Genomic DNA, 27284 nt, shown 5'->3' on the forward strand with positions numbered 1-27284 from the left:
AATCTAACCTGTTTTTAGATGAAATAATTCCAAAATAAGATTGGGGAACTTATTATGCGAGATCTGATTAACTCACAATAATCAAAATAGTTCTTATAACAAGATCGTACTCCTTACATTTAGCCATTCAAGTCATTTTTATTTATTTCATTTTAAGGGTATTTCACTTAAATTCATGACAAAGTCTTAGCAGTAAAAACTGAATTTAAGATAAATATTATTAGGATTGTTAAATTCTACAACTAAGCATTGCTAGCTTAAAAGATTCTCCTTTTGTGACCAGTAATTAGTAAAATACTCTAGATATGAGACCAGAGACTATCTTGAATCAAGTTGACGACACGTGTAGCATTGCAACAAGTTTATTTTTTTTCCCATTTCAACATTCAAACATTAAAACAGCTCTTAAGATTCCACTTCCCCAGGACCTCAGGCACCAAAAAAAAAAAATAATAATAAAAAAAGTCTACGCATTTTGACTTACAGTGCTTACACAACGCCAAAGCAACAGTGCATTTTGGGGGCACTGACTATTCATGTGTACGAGGGGTTTACAAGATCAGGCACAAAAAACAAACAAACAAAAAAAACCACTGAACTTAACTCACAGTATTCAAAAAAGACCTCACTAAAACTCCCTCCACTCACTCATAGCCTTTTTGAAGGCACTTGTCTGGTCTAGAGTGTGTACAGCATCTAGAAGGACCTCAATCTGAATGACTGAGTAAACAGTCGCAGTAAACTAAAGATATGCAAGGTGACCAAACGTCTACACATTTTGACTTACAGTGCTTACACAACGCCAAAGCAACAATGCATTTTGGGGGCACTGACTCTTTGTTTGTTTGTTTGTTTGTTTGTTTGTTTGTTTGTTTGTTTGTTTGTTTGTTTGGTGCCTGATCTTGTAAACCCCTCATACACATAAACAAAAACCTCACGAGTGGGTGGGAAAAAAAACAAACCACTGAACTTGTCCTCCACTCACTCATAGCCTTTTTCAAGGCACTTGTCTGGTCTAGAGTGTAATGAAAGATTCAAAGATTACAGTAAAGTTCATTTATTCCCAAAACAAGCATACTCTGTTTTTTTTCTTGAAACAAGATGAACCGCATTTGACAAATGTCCAGAATGTACTTACTTGTTTAAAAAAAAAACTTGTTTTATTTTCAGAGGTGCTCCAAATAAGACTTTTCCAAGACATTTTGTCTATACAAGATTTTCAAGATGGACTGTCTAAAAACTAGCCTTTCTAGCTAAATGAGGTTTTGCTTGTTGGGCAATTATGTCTTATAATAAGGGTGGCTAGATGTTTTGACGGGGTGGCACGGTGGTGTAGTGGTTAGCGCTGTCGCCTCACAGCAAGAAGGTCCGGGTTCGAGCCCCGTGGCTGGTGAGGGCCTTTCTGTGCGGAGTTTGCATGTTCTCCCCGTGTCCGCGTGGGTTTCCTCCGGGTGCTCCAGTTTCCCCCACAGTCCAAAGACATACAGGTTAGGTTAACTGGTGACTCTAAATTGACCGTAGGTGTGAATGGTTGTCTGTGTCTATGTGTCAGCCCTGTGATGACCTGGCAACTTGTTCAGGGTGTACCCCACCTTTCGCCTGTAGTCAGCTGTAATGGGCTCCAGCTTGCCTGCGACCCTGTAGAAGGATAACGCGGCTAGAGATAATGAGATGAGATGTTTTGACTTGAAAATAGACAAATAAACTTCCTAAGATTTTTATTTTTTGCAGTGTGAAGGAGGACACCCGCTGGACACAGTCCCCGTTGATGCTCAGTGGGGCTGGATCCCCCCTGTGTTTCCTGAAGTCAATCACCATCTCCTTAGTTTTGCTGGTGTTGAGCAGCAGGTTGTGTGCAGAACACCAATCTGCCAGCATGTTGACCTCGTCCCTGTATGCAGTCTCGTCCCCTCCACTGATAAGGCCGATGACCGTGCATGCCCTGCATGCATGGTTTTATGTTGACTTCTGGCACATCCATACAGTTCTAAATACAATACCTACAATTAAAAACTGTTTGTTTTATTGCATTTATTTAATTCCTGGGCTCCCATCTGTAACAGGGAGTAGTGTTGCATCCCATTAATACGCTTTACAGTAGATTATTAGATTCTAATAGAATAGATGAGCCAAAATAATTGGGGGTCTTTTTTTGTTGGGCCCCAACTCATTCCAAGTATGAATAGGTGGGCCTTAAAGTAGAAAAGTTTGAGAACCCCTGGTCTAGACCGATATGTGGTTACACAGAGGGCAGGGAAGTAGGGGAGAGGTGCAGCCTGAAGAGGTGAGTCCTCAGTCTGCACTTGAAGGTGGTCAGGCAGTCAGCATTTCTGACCTCAATGGGAAGGTCATTCCACCAACGGGAAAACAGGACAGATTTGTTTGTTTAAACTTTATTATACACAGAATCCAAAAAGATAAACCTTATTTACATTGGAGCCGTGTTTAGTTAGACAGATCGCAGTCTTCTGCAGGCTGGGCTGGAGTGGAGATGGGGAGGGGCCAGGCGACCATCTCATCTCATCTCATTATCTCTAGCCGCTTTATCCTGTTCTATAGGGTCGCAGGCAAGCTGGAGCCTATCCCAGCTGACTACGGGCGAAAGGCGGGGTACACCCTGGACAAGTCGCCAGGTCATCATAGGGCTGACACAGACACAGACAACCATTCACACTCTCATTCACACCTACGGTCAATTTAGAGTCACCAGTTAACCTAACCTGCATGTCTTTGGACTGTGGGGGAAACCGGAGCACCCAGAGGAAACCCACGCGGACAAGGGGAGAACATGTAAACTCCACACAGAAAGGCCCTCGCCAGCCACGGGGCTCGAACCCGGACCTTCTTGCTGTGAAGCGACAGCGCTAACCACTACACCACCGTGCCGCCAGGCGACCATTGGAAGTGCATATTTAATTATTGAATTAATTAGTATTTTGCATGGATTATTTAGTGTGTATTTCTTTTTTTCCCCCAGTTCGTTATTGAATTAACTACTTAATCTAATAAGTATTGATTGAGTTGTAGTCTGCAGTTTGTATAGCTTAACATACTGGCAAAACAGTTCAAATCTTCTTTAAGTAAAAGGTTAATACCACAAACAGAAACACTTAAGGGGGAATAATACTTTAGTGTAAGTTGCCTGAGGTGTAAAAAGTGATCACACAGTGCAAATGTGCAAAGACGTACCCTGTTAGGTGTAAGAAAGCACTAACCTCTGTGGTATGAGCTTTTACGAACCCTCCTGTAGAGGAGAGGTAAAGCACAGTTCATATTCTCACAAGGCTTCAAAATGTAATTTAGGGTATATATGCAGTATAAAGGCACAACATTTCATTCTAAACGTATTATAAAAATTTAAGCTGCAAAGCCAAACTGAAGACTATTTGCAAAATGCTGGTGATTTTCTCCACCGAAATGAAATCAGATTCTCTGTATAAATCGAGTTGTGCAATAGACTGAGGCCATGTCTTAAAGAGCCCATTGGATAAGCAGACATTACGAGCAATAATATTGGTCGAAATAGGCTGTGGAAAACACTGTGGATGTTCACATCTGGTTCCAAATTAAACGACTCTCTCGTCTTCAACCACTCAGTAGTGAAGAGACTGTAAACTGGAGCGAGTGTGTGCGGATCTGCTCTTAGAAATACGGTTCCCTGCTCCACTGAGGCTCTTGTAAAGGGGAGCTGATGGACACTTGAGACTCTTGAGATTGTAATTCTATTTAGCATTTATTACTCACAAACATCATTTCATAAAAAAGGATGAAAAATACAGTGGTGATTGAAAATTTGTGAACCCTTTAGAATTTTCTATATTTCTGCATAAATATGACCTAAAACATCATCAGATTTTCACACAAGTCCTAAAAGTAGATAAAGAGAACCCAGTTAAACAAATGAGACAAAAATATTATACTTGGTCATTTATTTATTGAGGAAAATGATCCAATATTACATATCTGTGAGTGGCAAAAGTATGTGAACCTTTACTTTCAGTATCTGGTGTGACCCCCTTGTGCAGCAATAACTGCAACTAAACATTTCCGGTAACTGTTGATCAGTCCTGCACACCGGCTTGGAGGAATTTTAGCCCATTCCTCCGTACAGAACAGCTTCAACTCTGGGATGTTGGTGGGTTTCCTCACATGAACTGCTCGCTTCAGGTCCTTCCACAACATTTCGATTGGATTAAGGTCAGGACTTTGACTTGGCCATTCCAAAACATTCACTTCATTCTTCTTTAACCATTCTTTGGTAGAACGACTTGTGTGCTTAGGGTCGTTGTCTTGCTGCATGACCCACCTTCTCTTGAGATTCAGTTCATGGACAGATGTCCTGACATTTTCCTTTAGAATTCGCTGGTATAATTCAGAATTCATTGTTCCATCAATGATGGCAAGCCGTCCTGGTGCAGATGCAGCAAAACAGGCCCAAATCATGATACTACCACCACCATGTTTCACAGATGGGATGAGGTTCTTATGCTGGAATGCAGTGTTTTCCTTTCTCCAAACGTAACGCTTCTCATTTAAACCAAAAAGTTCTATTTTGGTCTCATCCGTCCACAAAACATCTTTCCAATAGCCTTCTGGCTTGTCTCCCCGTGTCCACGTGGGTTTCCTCCGGGTGCTCCGGTTTCCCCCACAGTCCAAAGACATGCAGGTTAGGTTAACTGGTGACTCTAAATTGACCGTAGGTGTGAATGTGAGTGTGAATGGTTGTCTGTGTCTATGTGTCAGCCCTGTGATGACCTGGCGACTTGTCCAGGGTGTACCCTGCCTTTCACCCGTAGTCAGCTGGGATAGACTCCAGCTTGCCTGCGACCCTGTAGAACAGGATAAAGCGGCTAGAGATAATGAGATGAGAAGTAAATGTTCAGCTATGAACAATATCGCACTCAAAACAGCAAAATGTGTCTATTTCAATTAGAGAAAGTCTAATAGTGTAATACTTTAAAAGAAGAATATTCAAAATTATTTTTTTTCTTATTATTATTATTTATAAAATTAATAAAAATATACATTCATCAAATAAATTTAAAAAAAATTTCTTCTGTGTTCATAAATGGTTTCCGTTTCCTAAAACTGGCACAGACGGAGTTGTGAAGAGGCATCCACCTGTAGCATCTGTTGTGTTTTATTAAAAAGCTATTAAACCCAGGATGAGCTTGCACTACCCACAGGGATCCTTCCCAAGATGGCTTCTCTCACTGTGTTCACTTCATCTGTCACCAGACCTCCCCTGGGAGTTAATAGTCCAAACCAAATGTCAATCATCTGCTCTTTCTCAGAGGTGGCTACCTGATGAGACAATGTCAACATAGGTTAGCATATTAGACGAAAGCAAGCGGGGGAATGCATTGCTGTTTCCACTCACATGAATTCGGAGGGTCTGGAAGTTTAATCTTAGTACAGCTAGATCCTTAGACAGAGCATTAGGACATCTTAGTACCGGTACATCTGGATCCTTAAACCAGACAACCTTATTTCCAAGGTGCAAATCTGTTGTTTATTTCTTCTTCCAGGAAATCTCTGGACACTTTTCCAGCTCGGAGGATGACTCTGCAGCGTGAGAAGGGTCGTCGGCAGGCAGTTCGTGGCCCAGCGTTCATGTTCAATGCACGTGGAAGCAGCCTGACAGCCGAGGAAGAGCGTTTCCTTGAAGCAACTGAGTACGGCAACATCCCAGTCGTGCGTAAGATGCTGGAAGAATCGCTCACCCTTAATGTGAACTGTGTGGATTACATGGGCCAAAATGGGCTGCAGTTGGCTGTTGGCAATGAGCACCTGGAGGTAACCGAGCTGCTCTTGCGGCGAGAGAACCTGGCACGTGTCGGCGATGCTCTCCTGCTGGCCATCTCAAAGGGCTACGTGCGCATTGTAGAGGCACTGCTGGGCCACCCATCATTTGCTGGTGGAGAAAGGCTCACACGTAGCCCATGCGAGCTACAAGACGATGACTTTTATTCGTACGACGAAGACGGCACTCGCTTCTCACCTGACATCACACCCATCATCCTAGCCGCCCACTGCCACAAATACGAAGTGGTGCACATGCTGCTGATGAAAGGTGCACGCATTGAGAGGCCACACGACTACTTCTGCAAGTGCGCCGACTGTACCGAGAAACACAGGAAGGACTCGTTCAGCCACTCCAGGTCCAGAATCAATGCATACCGTGGTCTGGCTAGCCCGGCATACCTCTCACTCTCCAGTGAAGACCCTGTTCTCACTGCTCTGGAGCTCAGCAATGAGCTTGCCAAACTGGCCAACATCGAGAAGGAGTTTAAGGTACGATGGCTGTCAATGCTTAAACCAGCAGATTTTTGAACTTTTCTTTTCATATACTTAAATCCGAATTGAATGAGAGATTTGCATAGATTTGAACAAACAAGGGTAAAGTGGTTGGATTTTATTTCATGAAGATGTAACTTTTCAGACAACTTTAGCTATGCAAATTATTTCAAATTCACAACCCTATTAACATGTTGTCTTCAAAATGGTCCATTTTGAAATATTTACTCAAAGTCTCACAATGCTAATGGGTTTTTTTTTCCATTCCGTACACAATGTACTAGGTTCAAGTACCCTAATGAATATGAACTATCATTTTAGAAACCAATGTTCCAATTATTTTGCTCTGAGTCATGAACAAAATATATTTTATTCTCTGTCTCTTCATCTTTTATTTACATTTCCATCTGGGCACACACTCTTGCCATCGGGATTGTTTCTGAGCATAGAAAACAATGTGTGTCTGTTTCCATAATAATAAAAGATGTATAGTACCGGTCAAATGTTTGGACATACTTACTTATTCATTCATAGTACTGAGTAAGTGTGTCTCAACGTTTGACTGGTACTGTATATGTAACATATATTTGGGACATTTTAAAATAACAAGTTCATTATAACATAAAAAGGATGACCTGGGTCAATGAGACGTCCATTGGTACAGTTTGCTATTTTTGTCCATTTCATTGAGCTGAACACGCTGCATTGTGCATGGAATTTAGGACATGGATTTGAAGAAACGTGAAGGTTCTTGTCCCTATTGTCGATCGTATGTTGTACATTTGGGTTTCCTATGTAGTTGTGGTGTGTGTTTTCATCCTGAGAGGTGATATGACCCTTGCTGAGAGCAATAAACTTGAGATCATCAAGATCTTGGCACAGGTGCTCAATAGCAATGCATGCTGGGAGATTAGTCTGGCATCTGATCAGCGGAAATGACCTGGATAGAGCTTTATTGGATGGTAGAGGCACTTGCTGTAAATAAATTTGCATTTGCTAATTTAGCTCATGTTTTGTTTTGTTTTTTTCCAAAGTGGCTTACTTTGACGTTCAGCAACTGTTATTAATTAAAGGCCATTATTGACTCACTCAAGCTGATTTGTCAATGAAATACGACAACGAATTTTATTACTGTTGTTTATTCGTGGGGCGGCACGGTGGTGTAGTGGTTAGCACTGTTGCCTCACAGCAAGAAGGTCCTGGGTTCGAGCCCTGTGGCCGGCGAGGGCCTTTCTGTGTGGAGTTTGCATGTTCTCCCCGTGTCTGCGTGGGTTTCCTCCGGGTGCTCCGGTTTCCCCCACAGTCCAAAGACATGCAGGTTAGGCTAAGTGGTGGCTCTAAATTGACCGTAGGTGTGAATGTGAGTGCGAATGGTTGTTTGTCTCTGTGTCAGTCCTGCGATGACTTGTCCAGGGTGTACCCCGCCTCTCACCCACAGTCAGCTGGGATAGGCTCCAGCTTGCCTGCGAACTTGTAGAACAGGATAAGTGTCTACAGATGATGGATGGATGGATAGATGTTTATTCTTGCTCTCATCTGTATCTGGTCAGCTTTAGCTGTGTCTTGCTTTGTCGTGTACAGTGGTGCTTGAAAGTTTGTGAACCCTTTAGAATTTTCTATATTTCTGCATAAATATGACCTAAAACATCATCAGATTTTCACACAAGTCCTAAAAGTAGATAAAGAGAACCCAGTTCAACAAATGAGACAAAAAATATTATATTTTTTTCATTTATTTATTGAGGAAAATTATCCAATATTACATATCTGTGAGTGGCAAAAGTATGTGAACCTCGAGGATTAGCAGAAGGTGAAATTAGAGTCAGGTGTTTTCAATCAATGGGACGACAATCAGGTGTGAGTGGGCACCCTGTTTTATTTAAAGAACAGGGATCTATCAAAGTCTGATCTTCACAACACATGTTTGTGGAAGTGTATCATGGCACAAACAAAGGAGATTTCTGAGGACCTCAGAAAAAGTGTTGTTGATGCTCATCAGGCTGGAAAAGGTTACAATACCATCTCTAGAGAGTTTGGACTCCACCAATTCACAGTCAGACAGATTGTGTACAAATGGAGGAAATTCAAAACCACTGTTACCCTCCCCAGGAGTGGTCGACCAACAAAGATCACTCCAAGAGCAAGGCGTGTAATAGTCGGCGAGGTTACAAAGGACCCCAGGGTAACTTCTAAGCAACTGAAGGCCTCTCTCACATTGGCTAATGTTAATGTTCATGAGTCCACCATCAGGAGAACACTGAACAACAATGGTGTGCATGGCAGGGTTTCAAGGAGAAAGCCACTGCTCTTCAAAAAGAACATTGCTGCTTGTCTGCAGTTTGCTAAAGATCACATGGACAAGCCAGAAGGCTATTGGAAAACTGTTTTGTTAACGGATGAGACCAAAATAGAACTTTTTGGTTTAAATGAGAAGCGTTTTGTTTGGAGACAGGAAAACACTACAGTACATTCCAGCATAAGAACCTTATCCCATCTGTGAAACATGGTGGTAGTAGTATCATGGTTTGGGCCTGTTTTGCTGCATCTGGGCCAGGACGGCTTGCCATCATTGATGGAGCAATGAATTCTGAATTATACCAGCGAATTCTAAAGGAAAATGTCAGGACATCTGTCCATGAACTGAGAAGGTGGGTAATGCAGTAAGACAACGACCCTCAGCACACAAGTCGTTCTACCAAAGAATGGTTAAAGAAGATTAAAGTTAATGTTTTGGAATGGCCAAGTCAAAGTCCTGACCTTAATCCAATGGAAATGTTGTGGAAGGACCTGAAGCGAGCAGTTCATGTGAGGAAACCCACCAACATCCCAGAGTTGAAGCTGTTCTATACGGAGGAATGGGCTAAAATTCCTCCAAGCCGGTGTGCAGGACTGATCAACAGTTACCGCAAACGTTTAGTTGCAGTTATTGCTGCACAAGGGGGTCACAAACACCAGATACTGAAAGCAAAGGTTCACATACTTTTGCCACTCTCAGATATGAAATATTGGATCATTTTCCTCAATAAATAAATGACCAAGTACAATATTTTTGTCTCATTTGTTGAACTGGATTCTCTTTATCTACTTTTAGGACTTGTGTGAAAATCTGATGATGTTTTAGGTCATATTTATGCAGAAATATAGAAAATTCTAAAGGGTTCACAAACTTTCAAGCACCACTGTACATTTATAAAGTTTTACGCATTTACACACCGAGTATAAGGTATGTTTCTAGTGTGTGATTTTTGATATTTTATGGCTTTCATGTTCACCTACACTAACTGATATAACTTTGATTGATTGTTGTTCAGCTTGTGGTGCATGGTGCTGATTTGATTAACCCTTTCATGCAAATGACTGCATGATGTATGATTTTTTCTGTCTAAATAGTACTTATATTAAAAAGTAATTGAATTGTAAATAAGTAAAAAGCCCAAAACTGTAAGTCTGAAAAAAAATCTTGTCCAAAATTTTTAACATTCAGATCTTAAAATATGTAATATTTACCTTGCCCCTGACTGAGTAAGCAGGGTACTGTAATCAGTGTGCTTTGTTTGTCTGTCTGTCTGCCTTTTAACAATCTAGCGTCTAGACGGTTGCACCTATTGACTTCAAATTTTCATGGTAGGTGTAGCCCTCTCAATATATTTCTGAGAAAGGGGCAAGTAAGAAAGAGGTTAAGCCATGGTTCCCAGCAGTAATTGAAAAAAATAGAGGAATGTAAGAAACTATCAGCATGGGTCAAGGGGGCTGCAAGCCCTTTGCGGGGTGCAGGGGCAGCACCCCTGCTGGGGGTACAGGGGGCAAAGCCCTGAAGCTGTTGAGATTTTAACATTTAAAGATGCTATAGAACACATTTTTTACATAGATTTAACATAGAAAAGCAACAGAATTTAACAATAATGTGTATCTATTTGATGCAATATTTTGTAATCCATGACATAAGTGGCAAAAAAAATGTTGTTATTTATAAAAATTTGACGAAAATGTAGCTTTGAAGAATATACTTGCCTAAATATTCCACTGATTTTGTTATAATATAACAATAGTATCCATAGTTCATCTCATTTGTTTATTTTTTTGTTGCGAGTTAATGTCAATAATAGTCTAATATAAGCCACATTCATTTTTCAAAAATCATGAATATGAGCAGAAATCAATGATTCAGTAATATTAGATATATACATATGTACAGCAAATATTGGAGATATTTGATTTAAACCTCTCTCTTTTTGAAAGGTTTCACTGCAGAGGAATTTAATGTTCTTTTCTGGGGTGCATTCTGTGATCTTTCCTCCAGTTTTCTCTGCTTTTGTTTCTCTGATCTTTCCTTCTGCTTTTTCTGATGTTCCTGCAGTGCTCTTTTGGATAGTTTCTTGGCTACTCTGTTCGCATGAGCTTTTGTTTCAAGTTCTGTATTCACCACATTCATTAATCTCTTCTTGGATTCAACTTCCTCTCTGGCTAAGCGCAACTACGCTTTCCACGACATATTGAATTAAGTTCAACGCATTAGAAACAAAAGCACGAACGGAGTTAAAACACGTTTTCTAGCAAATGGGCGCAGCCATATTGTTTTCTCGTTCTATCGCGTACAGTCTCGCGGTATTTACATCAATTTAACTTCCAAGTGTTCCCGAATGTCAACGAGAACAAACGAAGCCGACGAAATCATCACTAAACAAGTAAACCAAAACAGAACGTATTCTGCTGGTCATTTTACTTAAACAAACATATTTTTAATGGATATACAAGAGATTTAAAAAAAAACAACACTTTGGCTAGAAAAATAGCGGAATTCCGCTAAATAGCAGACATCTGGGATCCATGTTAAGCGTAAGCTGAGCGGAGGCTGCGTTAGCCGCCGCCGTGATGTATAAAAAAGAGGGGGGTCCGTGGGTCCTCCCCTGGAAAATTTTGAAAATGCAGATGTTAAATGGTGAATTCTGAGTGATCCTGAATGCAAAATTTTATTTTTATGAAGTATAAATTATGAAGTAAAAACTTATGAATTTCAATTCTTTGAAAAACCACTGTGAGTAGCCGGCAATGGAGCGTTTGTAGGCAGCAAAATCGTCGGTTGCCGGCAGTTATTGAGAGGACTGTAGGTGGGCAATGGTCCGTAGATTACCTGATTAATTTTGGGGTAGTCAGGTCAAGGTCACCAGAAAGGTCAAAATCGTTTCTTTTATGATAACTTTCTTCAAATTCATCATTTTGACTTCAAACCAAGACCAAAATGTGCATCTTTCAATTCTGCTTCCAACCATATGCTTCACGATGGGGTAGCCTGGACAGTCTCTGTAGCAGTTAGGGGTTAAAAGTCAGAAGGGTCAAGGTCATCGGTCAAAATAACATATTTTCAATTATAACTCAAAAATGTTTGCCGATAGACAGATGTTTACTATTATGAGCATATAAGAACTCCCATATGGCCTTTCATTTGGCACCATGATCTTTGACCTTGAGTGACCTTGAAAGGTAAGGTCACAGATTTTCAGAGGCCTATAACTTGAAAACGGCTGATGGGAGACAGATATTTACCATTATCAACTTACAGGAAGTGCCATATGGGCTTTCATTTGGCACCATGATCTTTGACCTTGAGTGACCTTGAAAGGTCAAACTCAATGTCATGGGTTTTCAAAGGGCTATAACTTTAAAATGGTTCATGATAGCCAGATGTTTAACATTATCAACATATAAGAAGTCCCATATGAGCTTTTAGTTGCCACCATGACCTTTGACATTGAATGAGTTTGAAATGTCAAAGTCAAGGTCATGGATTTTCATAGGACTATAACCTGACAGCTGATGACTGAGAAATATTACCATTAGAATAGAATAGAATAGAATAGAATAGAATAGGTCTTTATTGTCATTGTCACAAGTACAACGAAATTTAAAGTGCTCTCCAGTCAGTGCCTCATTCATTGAGTCTCGAAAATATAATTTGAGTTAAAAAGAATACATAGAAAACATGTAACAGTATTAGCAGCATACATGAACACATAGTCAAACACACCCAGTCATTGCAAAAAAAGACAGTACAGACACACAGTTGTCATATGAACATGCATGTACAGACATGCATACTTCCTGTCATTACGAACACACCCAGTCATCAAAAAAAAGACAGTATGGACAGACAGTAACCATATGAACATACAGTACATCTGCAGACATGCATACTTTGTCATTACATCGGTCTGTTTCACAGTCAGGTTTTGTATTGCACATTATTTAGCAGCATTGAGGGTTATTATTGCAGTTGAATAAAAACTGTCTGAGACCCCGTCCACACGTAGCCGGGTATCTGCTAAATCGAAGATATTTTTCTACGTTTTGGCCTGTCATCCACATGAAAACACATCAAAAACGAATATTTAAAAAAACTCCGGGCAAAGTGAAGATTTTTGAAAACTCCGTGTATGCCTTTTCGTGTAGACAGAGATAACCGGAGTTTTGCGTTTTAGAACATCACAATCTGCGCCAAAAAAATGACAACAAATCTGCCCTGACGTCAAACGTGCGACCTTTGTTTACTGCAGAAGCCAGATTAAGCATGGACTTAAGCTAGCCGCACACTACGGCGATCCACGCGGTACCGAACCGACCCATTTCAGAGCCGACTCCCGACAGGGCACGCACATATCCCCCGACTGTTGACGAGTGCAGTCGCGATTGAAGCGACACGTGACAACTTAATAGCTTTGTGATTGGCTATTGGATATAGTTACTGTTAAATCCAACACTTGAAGATGCTACAGGCTGAATTACAAATGACACAACACGGAATATGTAGCGCACTATCTAGGCTGCATGAGCTATTATTCCCAACCTTAAATAGTGCACTTATATAGGGGAGTTAAAGCGATTTGGAATTCAGCCACACAACTTGAGCAGAGTGGCTTTCCAGCCCACTGTGTCTATGGATAAAGCTTCAGTCTATGGAATTACAGTATATACCTGCATTAGGTGCTACCAACACCTATTTCTCGCGCTAGAAATTGTGTTTAATGATGTCACGTGTTATATGCGAAAGATATGATTGGCTATTGCTAGCGACTCTCGCCGATCAGTCTGGCTCCCGATTAGTTTTTCGAATCGGCTGTGAGATGAGTCGGTACCATCGAAAACTAGTCTTTACGCCTGACTCGCGACTTCAGTTGGCTCGGTACGCTGAAAATCGGCGTAGTGTGCGGCTAGCTAAAGAGTAATGGATCGGAGTAGTGCCTTGAAAGCGTTAATTATTGTGCAGGTGCTATTTACATGTTTAATTTTAGAAGCCCAACTACTGCTCCAAGAGCACAGGCGATGTGATTAGGGGGTAGGATTTGGGGAAATAGTGCCATCTACAGGTTTGGAATGCTTATGAATGTGATTGAAAACGCAGATGTTCGGTTATGTGTGGAAGGGATTTTTTTCGAAGACGAGGTGGTGTGGATAAAACATTTTTATAAACGGAGGGGGGGAAAATGTTCGGTTTTAAAAATACCCGGCTACGTGTGTACATGGCATGAGTCTATTTGTCCTTGCGTGTATTGATCTGTACCATCTGCCTGAAGGCAGCAATTCAAACAGGGAGTGACCGGGATGGTAGGTGTCTTTTATAATGTTCTGGGCTTTTTTGAGACAATGAGAACTGTGTAGTTCCTCCAGTTTGGGAAGAGGGCAGCCGATGATCTTTTGGGTGGTGTTGATGACCCTCTAGAGCGCTTTCCTCTGAGCCACTGTGCAGCTGGTGTACCATAAACACATGCAGTATGTTAGTATGCTCTCAATGGAGGAACAGTAGAAGGATACCAGCAGTCTTTGTGTGATGTTGTTCCTCCTGAGTATTCTCAGGAAATACAGTCTCTGCAGGGCCTTTTTCAGCAGCTCAGAGGTGTTCACGCTCCAGGATAGGCTCTCCTCGATGTGGACTCCCAGGAATCGGAAGTCTGCCACCCTCTCCACACAGTCCCCATTGAGGATTCGTGGTGGTACCTCTGTTTTCTTTCTCCTGAAGTCTATGATGAGTTCTTTGGTCTTTGAGGTGTTGAGGAGCAGGTTGTTGGCTCTACACCACGGTGACAGCCGCTCCACCCCATCTCTGTACTCTGTACATTATCAACATTACTCTGTAATGTATATGTACATTATCAACATATAGGTATAAAATAAGTGCTGCCGGGCGAGGTTTGTTTTGTCTGGCAACACTTGTTTATTTATGTATGTTTTAAAGACAAAAAAGTTTTTAGAAAATATTTTTTTTCTGGAGGCGGCACGGTGGTGTAGTGGTTAGCGCTGTCGCCTCACAGCAAGAAGGTCCGGGTTCGAGCCCCGTGGCTGGCGAGGGCCTTTCTGTGCGGAGTTTGCATGTTCTCCCCATGTCCGCGTGGGTTTCCTCTGGGTGCTCCGGTTTCCCCCACAGTCCAAAGACATGCAGGTTAGGTTAACTGGTGACTCTAAATTGACCGTAGGTGTGAATGTGAGTGTGAATGGTTGTCTGTGTCTATGTGTCAGCCCTGTGATGACCTGGCGACTTGTCCAGGGTGTACCCCGCCTTTCACCCGTAGTCAGCTGGGATAGGCTTCAGCTTGCCTGCGACCCTGTAGAACAGGATAAAGCGGCTAGAGATAATGAGATGAGATGAGAAGTATTAAAAAAAAGAAAATAATAATAATCTCGAAAAGTTTCATCCAGTTGGTTGATTAATAATCTTAAAAAAGTTCTTATTATACACAACTGAAGAAATTTTCACTTACTTATGACGTTTCGATGTCTTTCTTAGCTGACATCTTGATCACATCTAACGCAAATGTATTACTGTAAGTGTTCAGAGCCATCTTTCAAGTGCAACTTTCGACTGTCCATATGGGGCTGTCCTCCACAGGAGCAGGCCAGAGATCCCAAGTGTTAGATGTGAGCAAGATGTCAGCTAAGAAAGGCATCATCGAAACATCATAAGTAAGTGAAAATTTCTTCAGTTGTGTATAATAAGAACTTTTTTAAGATTAATAATAATAATAATAATAATATCTCCTAACAGGGCAGCACGGTGGTGTAGTGGTTAGCGCTGTCGCCTCACAGCAAGAAGGTCCTGGGTTCGAGCCCCGGGGCCGGCGAGGGCCTTTCTGTGTGGAGTTTGCATGTTCTCCCCGTGTCCGCGTGGGTTTCCTCCGGGTGCTCCGGTTTCCCCCACAGTCCAAAGACATGCAGGTTAGGCTAAGTGGTGGCTCTAAATTGACCGTAGGTGTGAATGTGAGTGCGAATGGTTGTTTGTCTCTGTGTCAGTCCTGCGATGACTTGTCCAGGGTGTACCCCGCCTCTCACCCACAGTCAGCTGAGATAGGCTCCAGCTTGCCTGCGAACTTGTAGAACAGGATAAGCGGCTACAGAGCCGCTTTGTTTAACTGGGTTCTCTTTATCTACTTTTAGGACTTGTGTGAAAATCTGATGATGTTTTAGGTCATATTTATGCAGAAATATAGAAAATTCTAAAGGGTTCACAAACTTTCAAGCACCACTGTAGGTCATTAACATGACTGGGTATAAAAAGAGCATCTTGGAGTGGCAGTGGCTCTCAAAAGTAAAGATGGGAAGAGGATCACCAATCCCCCTAATTCTGCACCGACAAATAGTGGAGCAATATCAGAAAGGAGTTCGACAGTGTAAAATTGCAAAGAGTTTGAACATATCATCATCTACAGTGCATAATATCATCAAAAGATTCAGAGAATCTGGAAGAATCTCTGTGCGTAAGGGTCAAGGCCGGAAAACCATACTGGGTGCCCGTGATCTTCGGGCCCTTAGACGGCACTGCATCACATACAGGCATGCTTCTGTATTGGAAATCACAAAATGGGCTCAGGAATATTTCCAGAGAACATTATCTGTGAACACAATTCACCGTGCCATCCACCGCTGCCAGCTAAAACTCTATAGTTCAAAGAAGAAGCCGTATCTAAACATGATCCAGAAGCGCAGACGTCTTCTCTGGGCCAAGACTCATTTAAAATGGACTGTGGCAAAGTGGAAAACTATTCTGTGGTCAGACTAATCAAAATTTGAAGTTCTTTATGGAAATCAGGGACGCCGTGTCATTTGGACTAAAGAGGAGAAGGACGACCCAAGTTGTTATCAGCGCTCAGTTCAGAAGCCTGCATCTCTGATGGTATGGGGTTGCATTAGTGCATATGGCATGGGCAGCTTACGCATCTGGAAAGACACCATCAATGCTGAAAGGTATATTCAGGTTCTAGAGCAACATATGCTCCCATCCAGACGACGTCTCTTTCAGGGAAGACCTTGCATTTTCCAGCATGACGATGCCAAACCACATACTGCATCAATTACAGCATCAGGGCTGCGTAGTAGAAGGGTCCGGGTACTGAACTTGCCAGCCTGCAGTCCAGATCTTTCACCCGTAGAAAACATTTGGCACATCATAAAACGGAAGATACGACAAAAAAGACCTAAGACAGTTGAGCAACTAGAATCCTACATTAGACAAGAATGGGTTAACATTCCTATCCCTAAACTTGAGCAACTTGTCTCCTCAGTCCCCAGACGTTTACAGACTGTTGTAAAGAGAAAAGGGGATGTCTCACAGTAGTAAACATGGCCTTGTCCCAACTTTTTTGAGATGTGTTGTTGTCATGAAATTTAAAATCACCTAGTTTTTCTCTTTAAATGATAAATTTTCTCAGTTTAAACATTTGATATGTCATCTATGTTCTATTCTGAATAAAATATGGAATTTTGATACTTCCACATCATTGCATTCAGTTTTTATTTACAATTTGTACTTTTGTCCCAACTTTTTTGGAATCGGGGTTGTAACTTGCTTCTATAACTGTGTCCTATATAGTCACAAAGCATAACTGTGAAAACAGGAAATTCATTATAATTTTAACATGAAGTCTGTTTTGTTGACGTTATCAACTGTTCATTGATGGAAACTTGAGTGCAAAACTGTCCTAAAGTTAGCAAGTCAACTGTAGTCCTCAGCCATAAATGTATTACTGTAAGTGTCCAGAACCATCTTCCAAGTGCGACTTTCGACTGTCCATATGGGGGCCGTCCTCTACAGGAGCGATGTGATGAGACTCCAGACAGACATAGGGCATCAAGATAGATCAGGCAAGTCCGAGGAGCAGAAGAGGCCAGCATCTTGGTCTCAGGACAACACACCCAGAGCCACCTGGGGAACAGTCAGGGGTTAGGTGCCTTGCTCAAGGGCACTAAGCCATTCCTGCTGGTCCAGGAAATCAAACCAGTGACCTTTTGGTCCCAAAGCTGCTTCTCTAACCATTAGGCCATGGCCTCCTCCATACTTCTCCTCCACTCCTGATTTCCTTATGCAGTACCACAACTCCTCTATACTTTAGCATCAACATTCTCAAAGCAAATTTCCTGGCAGGAAACCATATTGCTGCTCATCAGAAAGGAAAAAAAAAATGCCTGATATGCTTTTTAATTCAACATCACACCAATTCAGGGTTTTTCTACGAACAAAGAAAAACACATTGCATTTTATACAACTTAGAAATTTTAATATTACTTCTTTATGATAGTGCATAGAGCTTTTTATTTGCAGGGCTGGATAAGACAGTTAATTAGAATTCCCTTGCTCTTCTCAGCAGATGCTCTTATCTCAGTGTCTCAGTGTATAACACTTATACACAGCAGTTCTGGACTGAATAAGCCTGGCTTTTATGAGGTAAATGTGCACAACAGTGCCCCTCCTATCAAATCCCTTCAGACAAGAATCGTTCTTGACGACTGTATGTGCCAGTAATTGAATTTGACAGCATGGTTGGTTTTCTTCTTGGAGGAAACAGACAAAGTATTTTGTCAGCACCCAGCCAAGCAGAAGTTTCAGGACATTCAAGATCCTCTGCTTATTCACACTGTTTCTGCTGCGGCTGGTCCAATATGCTGAAACAGCTGGTTCAGAGTTGAAACTTCATTCATTTGGCAGGAACTTTAAGTGCTCATGCTCAGGAGACACTAGTCATTAAGCGGTGAGTCCCAACAGCAAAGAATAACACAGTCAGAGGGGAACCGTCAGGGCCTTGAAAGCTTTCAGAGAAGGCCCAGACATATCAGCATTTCAAATGTTATGTTTAATTTCTTTCATTCTTTTACGATTTCATTATAATTATTCTCTTCTAATTCTAATTTGGCCTCATTTTCTATCAAATGTGCTTCAGAAATGAAAGCGTGACTGTCCTGAAAACATTAAAATCGAGTTATCCAATGAGATTTTTTATTTGTTGTCTCTAAGCTGAGAAGAGTTTAGAGCCAGCTAACTCATTGGTTCAGACTTCATTGCCAGGACAGAAGGCCATGGCAGTGTATGTTTATGTAGGAAGTGACAGATGACTGATTAACCAATCAGATTTTGATTTATAGTGGGAGGGACCAAAAATTGATCACCCTAGGCCTTCTCGTAGGCCAACGTGAGCTTAAAGGAGAACTGAAGGCAATTTTTTTTTTATTATCAAAATTCTATTTATCTCATTTTATTAAATATAGGAATGCATTTTGATCGCTATTTTGTCGCTGCTATAGCAAGTTATGAGTGTTTGAAATATGCTCTGTAATATATCAGTCCATATGTCAAAGCAACGGCCGTAAACGAGATTCGTTGAGACCTGTGCGAGACATCGTAGGACGGAAGTAAAATGTACAGCAGAAATCAGAGTGACCAACATCTGCCAACGTTGTCAAAAGACGCGCGCGCCCTCTTTCGAATGCTGACGTAATCAAGCCGGAAGTTTTGTTTGTTTTGATAGCAATCAGGAAAGTTTGAAAAAAGTAGGCAGTAATCATCACTTAAACTCGTTTTTGTGCAATATTTCATTTGGAAAACAGTTTTCAAAATGGCGGCACTGACACCTGGCTGACGCTTCACGTTTCAAAGTCTCGCACAAGTCTCGTGAAGATCGTGCGGATAAGCGACACCTGCCGTGGACCAAACAAACTAAATTCAACACGGCTAAAAACCGATAAGTATAATATTTAATTGCAATTAGTTGCCAATACGAGTCACGATATAAGGTTACTAAAATTGAAAACGTAATTGAATAACACGTTAATTAAGAAATAAAGCAAGTTTAAAAATGACTTCAGTTCTCTTTTAACTGTGAATCAGCGCAGCAGTGAAGTCACCTTTCAGCTGGTGTAGCTTTACCAGTAGTATTAGTGAATGCTAATAAAGCGGTCAAGCCACTGCTATCGAAAGCAAGTAGCACAGGCTAACGACCGAGAAACTAAGATTTCTGTCTCCAGACTCTTCTTGCACACTCACTACAGTATTTTTCACTCTGACTTAAGTATTCATTTCCCTGTGTAATTTACTTAGTTACTTTTAAAATCAACATCAACAGCTACACACAACGGAGTGACCTGGTGTTCTGTAAAGTTATCCTACCTCTTGTATTTGTCCTACCAAGCCTACTGCACATGCGCAGAACACATGATGTCATATCTTGGAATTTGGACCGAGTTTTGTCCTACCGATCAGCTGGGCTGATAGAAAATCGGTGAGTATTTCATGCATTTGCCGATTTTTATGTTTTGTGCGCATTGGTCGAGTCTTTGGCCGAGTCAAATAATTTGTAATGACTTGTTTTGAATAATAAAACGGTCTGTATACGAACTTGCTAATTCTGTCACGCAGTGGGCACTGTGCAGTCAAAGTTATGACGGGGCATCGTTTCGTTTGTTTATAAATACTGTATTTTATACGTTTCTGAATTGCAAATATGCCTACATTAGGCATTACAAATGCGTCAAATACTCACCGATTTTCTATCAGCCCAGCTGATCGGTAGGACAAAACTCGGTCCAAATTCCAAGATATGACATCATGTGTTCTGCGCATGCGCAGTAGGCTTGGTAGGACAAATCCAAGAGGTAGGATAACTTTACAGAACACTGGCAACCTGCCGCTAATCCCTTGCAAAATCCTTCGCCCTGTTGCTTTTTTGGTGTCTGGCTAAGTTTTGGCTGAACTCAAGTCCCAACTCTAATTGTAACAGTTCGCCACTGAACACAGTCTTAGTGCTGAGTAAAGAGAACACACCCATACAGTATGTTCTTCTAAGACAACAGAAGTATCTGATTAAGCCTGTCATAATTATTACATATCACATGGTACAATCAAATGTCCCATAATTTGTTTATTTATTCTCAGTCAGCAGCTATTTATAATGGTTTTGTCATCTAAAGCTGGCTGTACAATGTACTGTGTTTTTGCCTGATTCTTTGCTTCTTTGCTTGCGATCTGTGATCTTAGAAAGTTTCGCAGTTCTACTGCAAAAGACAGCCCACAACAATGTTGAAGAAGAAGCCTTGGTTTGTCACGTGTACACTCAAGCACAGCAAAATTCCTCCTCTGCATTTAACCCATCTGAAGCATTGAACACACACGAACACACAAGTGAGCAATGAGCGCACACACACATACCCAGAGCAGTGGGCAGCTATGCTACAGCACCCAGGGAGCAGTTGGGGGTTCGGTGCCTTGCTCAAGGGCACTTCAGCCATGATACAGAGCGAGGGGAAAGTGCTGTTCATTCACTCAACTCCCTTCACATTTTTCCTGTCGGTCCCGGGAATCAAACCAGCAACCCTTTGGGCCCAAGGCTGCTTCTCTGACCTTCAGGCCATGGCTGTTCTTACAGTGTCAGAATTTTTTTTTTTTAAATCTCTGAATTTTTTTATTTAAATCACCCATAAGGCAGATGAGCTATTGCCATGACGTGGCGTCCGTCGTCTGTTCGTCTGTCGTCCACAATTCAGTTAAATCATATCTCCTCCATCAGTTCTCCACGGATTTCCGTTCTGATTGTTTTGTTTGAAACAACTCATCATTCCGCACAAAATATGGTCATTGTTTTGTCAATTTTTTTTCTAATGAGTTACTCATCTCATCTCATTATCTCTAGCCGCTTTATCCTGTTTTACAGGGTCGCAGGCAAGCTGGAGCCTATCCCAGCTGACTACAGGCGAAAGGCGGGGTACACCCTGGACAAGTCACCAGGTCATCACAGGGCTGACACATAGACACAGACAACCATTCACACTCACATTCACACCTACGGTCAATTTAGAGTCACCAGTTAACCTAACCTGCATGTCTTTGGACTGTGGGGGAAACCGGCGCACCCGGAGGAAACCCACGCGGACACGGGGAGAACATGCAAACTCCACACAGAAAGGCCCTCGCCGGCCCCGGGGCTCGAACCCAGGACCTTCTTCCTGTGAGGCGACAGCGCTAACCACTACACCACCGTGCCACCCCTAATGAGTTACTAATTAGGCCAAATTATTTAATTTTCCAGGCCTCTCTCGAGAATTGTATCTCCTCTCTCATTTCTCATCCGATTTCCGTTCTGATCGATGTTTTGGGTCGAGCTTCCCTTGAGGAACAAAACTTGCTTGTTTGTTTGTTGATTTTCCTGTTGTAAACAATTTGTTTACAACTTTGTTTATTTTCAGTTAAATCGTAGCTTCCTCCTCAGTTCTCAATGGATTTCAGTTCTGATTGTTTTATTTGAAAGAACTAGACCTTCTGCACAAAACGTGGTCATTGCATCGTCAATTTTTTACTAACAAATTCGTAATTAGGTCAACTTAAGACATTTTCTTCTGACTAGAATTGTATCTCCTCTCTCATTTATCATCCGATTTCAGTTCTGATCGATGTTTTGGGTCGATCTTCCCTCGGGGAACACAATTTAGTCCTTTGTTGATTTTCCTGTTGCAAACAATTAGTCATGGAGGTTGGTCCTCTCTCACATTGTCACATCTAAAATCCACCAGTAGGAGGAAGGAGTAGGATTACACAAAACTCATAAAGAGTGGTTTCTTGAATCGCATCAACAGGGAAAATGTCTCTATAATGTCTCATCGCACTTACATCGACAGGACATAAAGGGACACAACAAGGAAAGAAATCATGAATGAATTACAGCTTCCAGGTGTTTAGCTAGCTCATTAGGATGCAAATGCTCTGTTCACAGAGTATATTTACTGTTATGACAAAATGAAACTATTTCATGCTTTCCAATTGAACAGCTGCATACCTGTCATGGAATTGTAATTTAGTCATTATCTGTATACAGCAAAAAAATAGCCTCAATGAGGCTGTAGCTCATGCCGGCCACTGTTGTTGTGTGTGAGTTTGAACTCTGATCAGTCCTGTAGGAGGAGTAGTGATTTTTGTAAAATTGCATATAACCCCTGTGTAGCTGCATCCATGGCAGGTGGCGCCACCTGGTGAACAATTCCTGTTGGAATATGTCTTTAGAGTCTTCTGGGTGAGTTTCAGTGAAAACATCCTAGCAGTTTACAACCCCAATTCCAAAAAAGTTGGGACAAAGTACAAATTGTAAATAAAAACGGAATGCAATGATGTGGAAGTTTCAAAATTCCATATTTTATTCAGAATAGAACATAGATGACATATCAAATGTTTAAACTGAGAAAATGCATCATTAAAGAGAAAAATTAGGTGATTTTAAATTTCATGACAACAAGACATCTCAAAAAAGTTGGGACAAGGCCATGTTTCCCACTGTGAGACATCCCCTTTTCTCTTTACAACAGTCTGTAAACGTCTGGGGACTGAGGAGACAAGTTGCTCAAGTTTAGGGATAGGAATGTTAACCCATTCTTGTCTAATGTAGGATTGTAGTTGCTCAACTGTCTTAGGTCTTTTTTGTCGTATCTTCCATTTTATGATGCGCCAAATGTTTTCTATGGGTGAAAGATCTGGACTGCAGGCTGGCCAGTTCAGTACCCAGACCCTTCTTCTACGCAGCAATGATGCTGTAATTGATGCAGTATGTGGTTTGGCATTGTCATGTTGGAAAATGCAAGGTCTTCCCTGAAAGAGACGTCGTCTGGATGGGAGCATATGTTGCTCTAGAACCTGGATATACTTTTCAGCATTGACGGTGTCTTTCCAGATGTGTAAGCTGCCCATGCCACACGCACTAATGCAACCCCATACCATCAGAGATGCAGGCTTCTGAACTGAGCGCTGATAACAACTTGGGTCGTCCTTCTCCTCTTTAGTCCGAATGACACGGCGTCCCTGATTTCCCTAAAGAACTTCAAATTTTGATTCGTCTGACCACAGAACAGGTTTCCACTTTGCCACAGTCCATTTTAAATGAGCCTTGGCCCAGAGAAGACGTCTGCGCTTCTGGATCGTGTTTAGATACGGCTTCTTCTTTGAACTATAGAGTTTTAGCTGGCAGCGGCGGATGGCACGGTGAATTGTGTTCACAGATAATGTTTTCTGGAAATATTCCTGAGCCCATTTTGTGATTTCCAATACAGAAGCATGCCTGTATGTGATGCAGTGCCGTCTAAGGGCCCGAAGATCACGAGCACCCAGTATGGTTTTCCGGCCTTGACCCTTACGCACAGAGATTCTTCCAGATTCTCTGAATCTTTTGATGATATTATGCACTGTAGATGATGATATGTTCAAACTCTTTGCAATTTTACACTGTTGAACTCCTTTCTGATATTGCTCCACTATTTGTCAGTGCAGAATTAGGGGGACTGGTGATCCTCTTCCCATCTTTACTTCTGAGAGCTGCTGCCACTCCAAGATGCTCTTTTTATACCTAGTCATGTTAATGACCTATTGCCAATTGACCTAATGAGTTGCAGTTTGGTCCTCCAGCTGTTCCTTTTTTGTACCTTTAACTTTTCCAGCCTCTTATTGCCCCTGTCCCAACTTTTTTGAGATGTGTTGCTGTCATGAAATTTCAAATGAGCCAATATTTGGCATGAAATTTCAAAATATCTCACTTTCAACATTTGATATGTTGTCTATGTTCTATTGTGAATACGACATCATTTTTTGAGATTTGTAAATTATTGCATTCCGTTTTTATTTACAATTTGTACTTTGTCCCAACTTTTTTGGAATCGGGGTTGTACAAACAGTAGTGTTTGGTGTGATGAGTCACCTAAAATTTTCAAACACCCATAAAATGTTAAATATGACAGTTGGCTCCACTGTCTTGACAACTTTTATAGACACCAACCTGGGGAACATTCCATATGAGTTTGATCACAATCTGATCACTCCTGTAGGAAGAGTAGCAATTCTCTTGAAATTGTACCTGACCCCTCTGTAGCCTCATCCATGATAGGTGGCGCCACTTGGTGAACAATTCTTTTTGGAATGTGTCTTTAGAGTCTTCTGGATGAGTTTCAGTGAAAACATCCCAGCAGTTTACGAAGAGTAGCGTTTAATGTGACGAGTCCCCTAAAAATTTCAGATGGCCATAAAAGCATAAATATGACAGGTGGCACCACCATCTTGACAACCTTTATACATGCCAACCTGGGGAACATTCCATATGAGTTTGATCAAAATCTGATCACTCCTAGAGGAGGAGTAGCAATTTTCGTGAAATTGTACATGACCCCTCTGTAGCCTCATCCATGGCAGGTGGCGCCACCTGGTGAACAATTCTTGTTGGAATATGTCTTTAGAGTCTTCTGGGTGAGTTTCAGTGAAAACATCCTAGCAGTTTACGAAGAGTAGCGTTTAATGTGACGAGTCACCCCAAAATTTAAGACCTCGATAAAATCATATGACAGGTAACGCCACTGTCTTGACAATTTTTATACACACCGGCCTGGGGAACATTCCATATGGGTTTGATCAAAATCTGACCAATCCTGTCGGAGGAGTAGCGATTTTTGTAAATTGTGGACGGATGATGGACGGACGATGCATGATCGCATAAGCTCATCCACCCTGGCCTGCGGCCGGATGAGCTAAAAATAAAAAAAAACACAGTGTTGAATTAACATCTAGTGTTGGGTTCATTTGTGTCCAGTTGAACATGAATAAACACAGTAGGTGTTAATTCAACACTGTGGAAATTAAGGATCTTCTTTTTAACTGCTTTTTGTTGTTTTGTTATACTATGTTTACAGCGATCCCCCTGTGTATCTCTCGATCCCTCTTTTACTGCTTCTTACTGTCCGTTCTCTCTCTCTCTCTCTCTCTCTCTCAGAATGACTACAGGAAGTTGTCGATGCAGTGTAAGGACTTTGTGGTGGGCGTACTGGATCTATGCAGGGACACAGAGGAGGTGGAGGCCATCCTGAACGGAGACGTATCTGCGGAGCTGGAGGCGGGCCAGCACCATCGCTCTCTCCTCAGCAGAGTCAAACTGGCTATAAAATATGAAGTCAAGAAGGCAAGTATCTCAGCTTGGCCTTTTCTCCTATACATTATATGTGCAGTACGTGTGCTTTCCTCACCATATGCTCAGATTAATATATAGCCACCCCGTAACAGCTAATCCCACTAATTGCACCCTCCATTTGCTGCTGTCTCTGAAAGCTCCATCTAGAGATATAACAGGCTGAAATACAGTGTACTCTTCAGTCCTGTGTATTTCATATCGATACGCACATTTTTCATGCTTCTGTGTCAATTACACATGACACATGACTAATATATGTTCTTGGCCTTGGCTTTCTTAAACACATAAATACACCAAAAGGAAACCTCCCACTGTTTTACAGAGGGACTCATCTTTTATCCATTTCAGGTCTGGAAATTGAACTAGTACCAGTTTAAATTTCTGGGTCTCTATATCCATGATCAATTAAATTGGATAACGTACACTAATTCTATCTAGAATTATTCTGTCCACATTCAGTGGATATGAGCAATGGCGTGCTCTGATTGGCTACTCTACTACTAGGATATCAGCTCATATACCGTGAGTAGAGAAAAACAAAATGGTGGCGTGTGTTGCTGGACCAACCGAGGACAAAATAAAAACTCGAAAACAAAACAACAAAAAATACAAAAAAAAAGTAACAAAATATGGAACGGAAATATTTGATGGTAAGAACGTTTTTTTTTTTTTTTTGTATTTTTCAAGAATTATTATTATCGCATTTTTCACAAATCGCTCCTGTCATTTCGCCGGTTTGTTTACATTCTAAGCAGAAATGATTTTGTCAGATGTTTTGTATAAAGTTTCTATTTATTGAATTTGCAAAAAATAAAATTAAAAATGCTCTGTTTGTCAAAATCCAGTGAATATGGATAGAATAAAACAGTTATTCCACTCAATCTCGCCTTACATGGTTTATAGCCAACTCAGTGCTACGTGCCTCGTCAGCTATCAGCTCATGTACGACTTGATTAAGTGGAATAACTGTTAAATGTAGGACTCATAAATCATACCAAAAGTTCCTTGAACAAGAAGACGTTCTTTATACAGTATTACTCATTGGTTTTTCCTTACTTAAACGATTGCAGTGTTTCATATGAAACACATATGTAACACATCTGAATCCATTAATTTTATCACAGAAACACGTTATGAGGGTTATAACTTTTTGTGATAACCTGGCTCATACACAACCTTCAATTTCAGGAATTTAACGTTCTTCTGCTGCTTAAGCTAAACCAATACACATCTTTTATTTTGGTGTACAAGTTCTTCAATAACAATGACTTCTTACCACTAAATTACCAAACTTATTTTATCAAACAATCCAATGTTCATCGATATCAAACCAGAGGACAGATATTGACCATTTTACTGGTCCAATCTGTATTTTTATACAATTAAAATGTCTGGACCAAAAGAGTGGAACAAACTGCCTCCTCCAGTTAAACATAATACATCTGCTTCTCTGTTCAAATCTGAACTTGAATCCTATCTTCTACATGACTGACCCATCCACACACTGATTTGATTTAATATATGTTCACCATTATGTTCCATTTCCAATGCCGTGTCTGATGTTTAAAAGTTTTCTTGTCACTCGAGATAGAACAAGCCCTTCAGGGTTTTATTCCTACCATTTAACTGAATTGTATGTCACTTTTGATTTTTTTTCTTGTATTATTTAACAGTTATTCCATGAAATTAAGTTGCTGATGAGGAGCAGAGTGCCGAGTTGGCTATAAGCCATGTACGACGAGATTG

At 41.2% G+C, this 27284-nt stretch overlaps 1 protein-coding gene across 1 annotated transcript in view; it reads left to right on the forward strand.

Moving 5' to 3' along the window:
* The window catches only part of trpc3 (transient receptor potential cation channel, subfamily C, member 3), a 153255-nt gene that overhangs the window by 24482 nt on the left and 101489 nt on the right, over positions 1-27284 (forward strand). The window contains exons 2-3 of the mRNA XM_060915280.1: positions 5529-6294; positions 25344-25529. Coding sequence (XP_060771263.1) covers positions 5529-6294; positions 25344-25529 — 952 coding nt within the window. The remainder of the gene's footprint in view (positions 1-5528; positions 6295-25343; positions 25530-27284) is intronic.

Source organism: Neoarius graeffei, chromosome 2, assembly GCF_027579695.1.
Source record: "Neoarius graeffei isolate fNeoGra1 chromosome 2, fNeoGra1.pri, whole genome shotgun sequence".
NCBI classification, from domain to species: domain Eukaryota; kingdom Metazoa; phylum Chordata; class Actinopteri; order Siluriformes; family Ariidae; genus Neoarius; species Neoarius graeffei.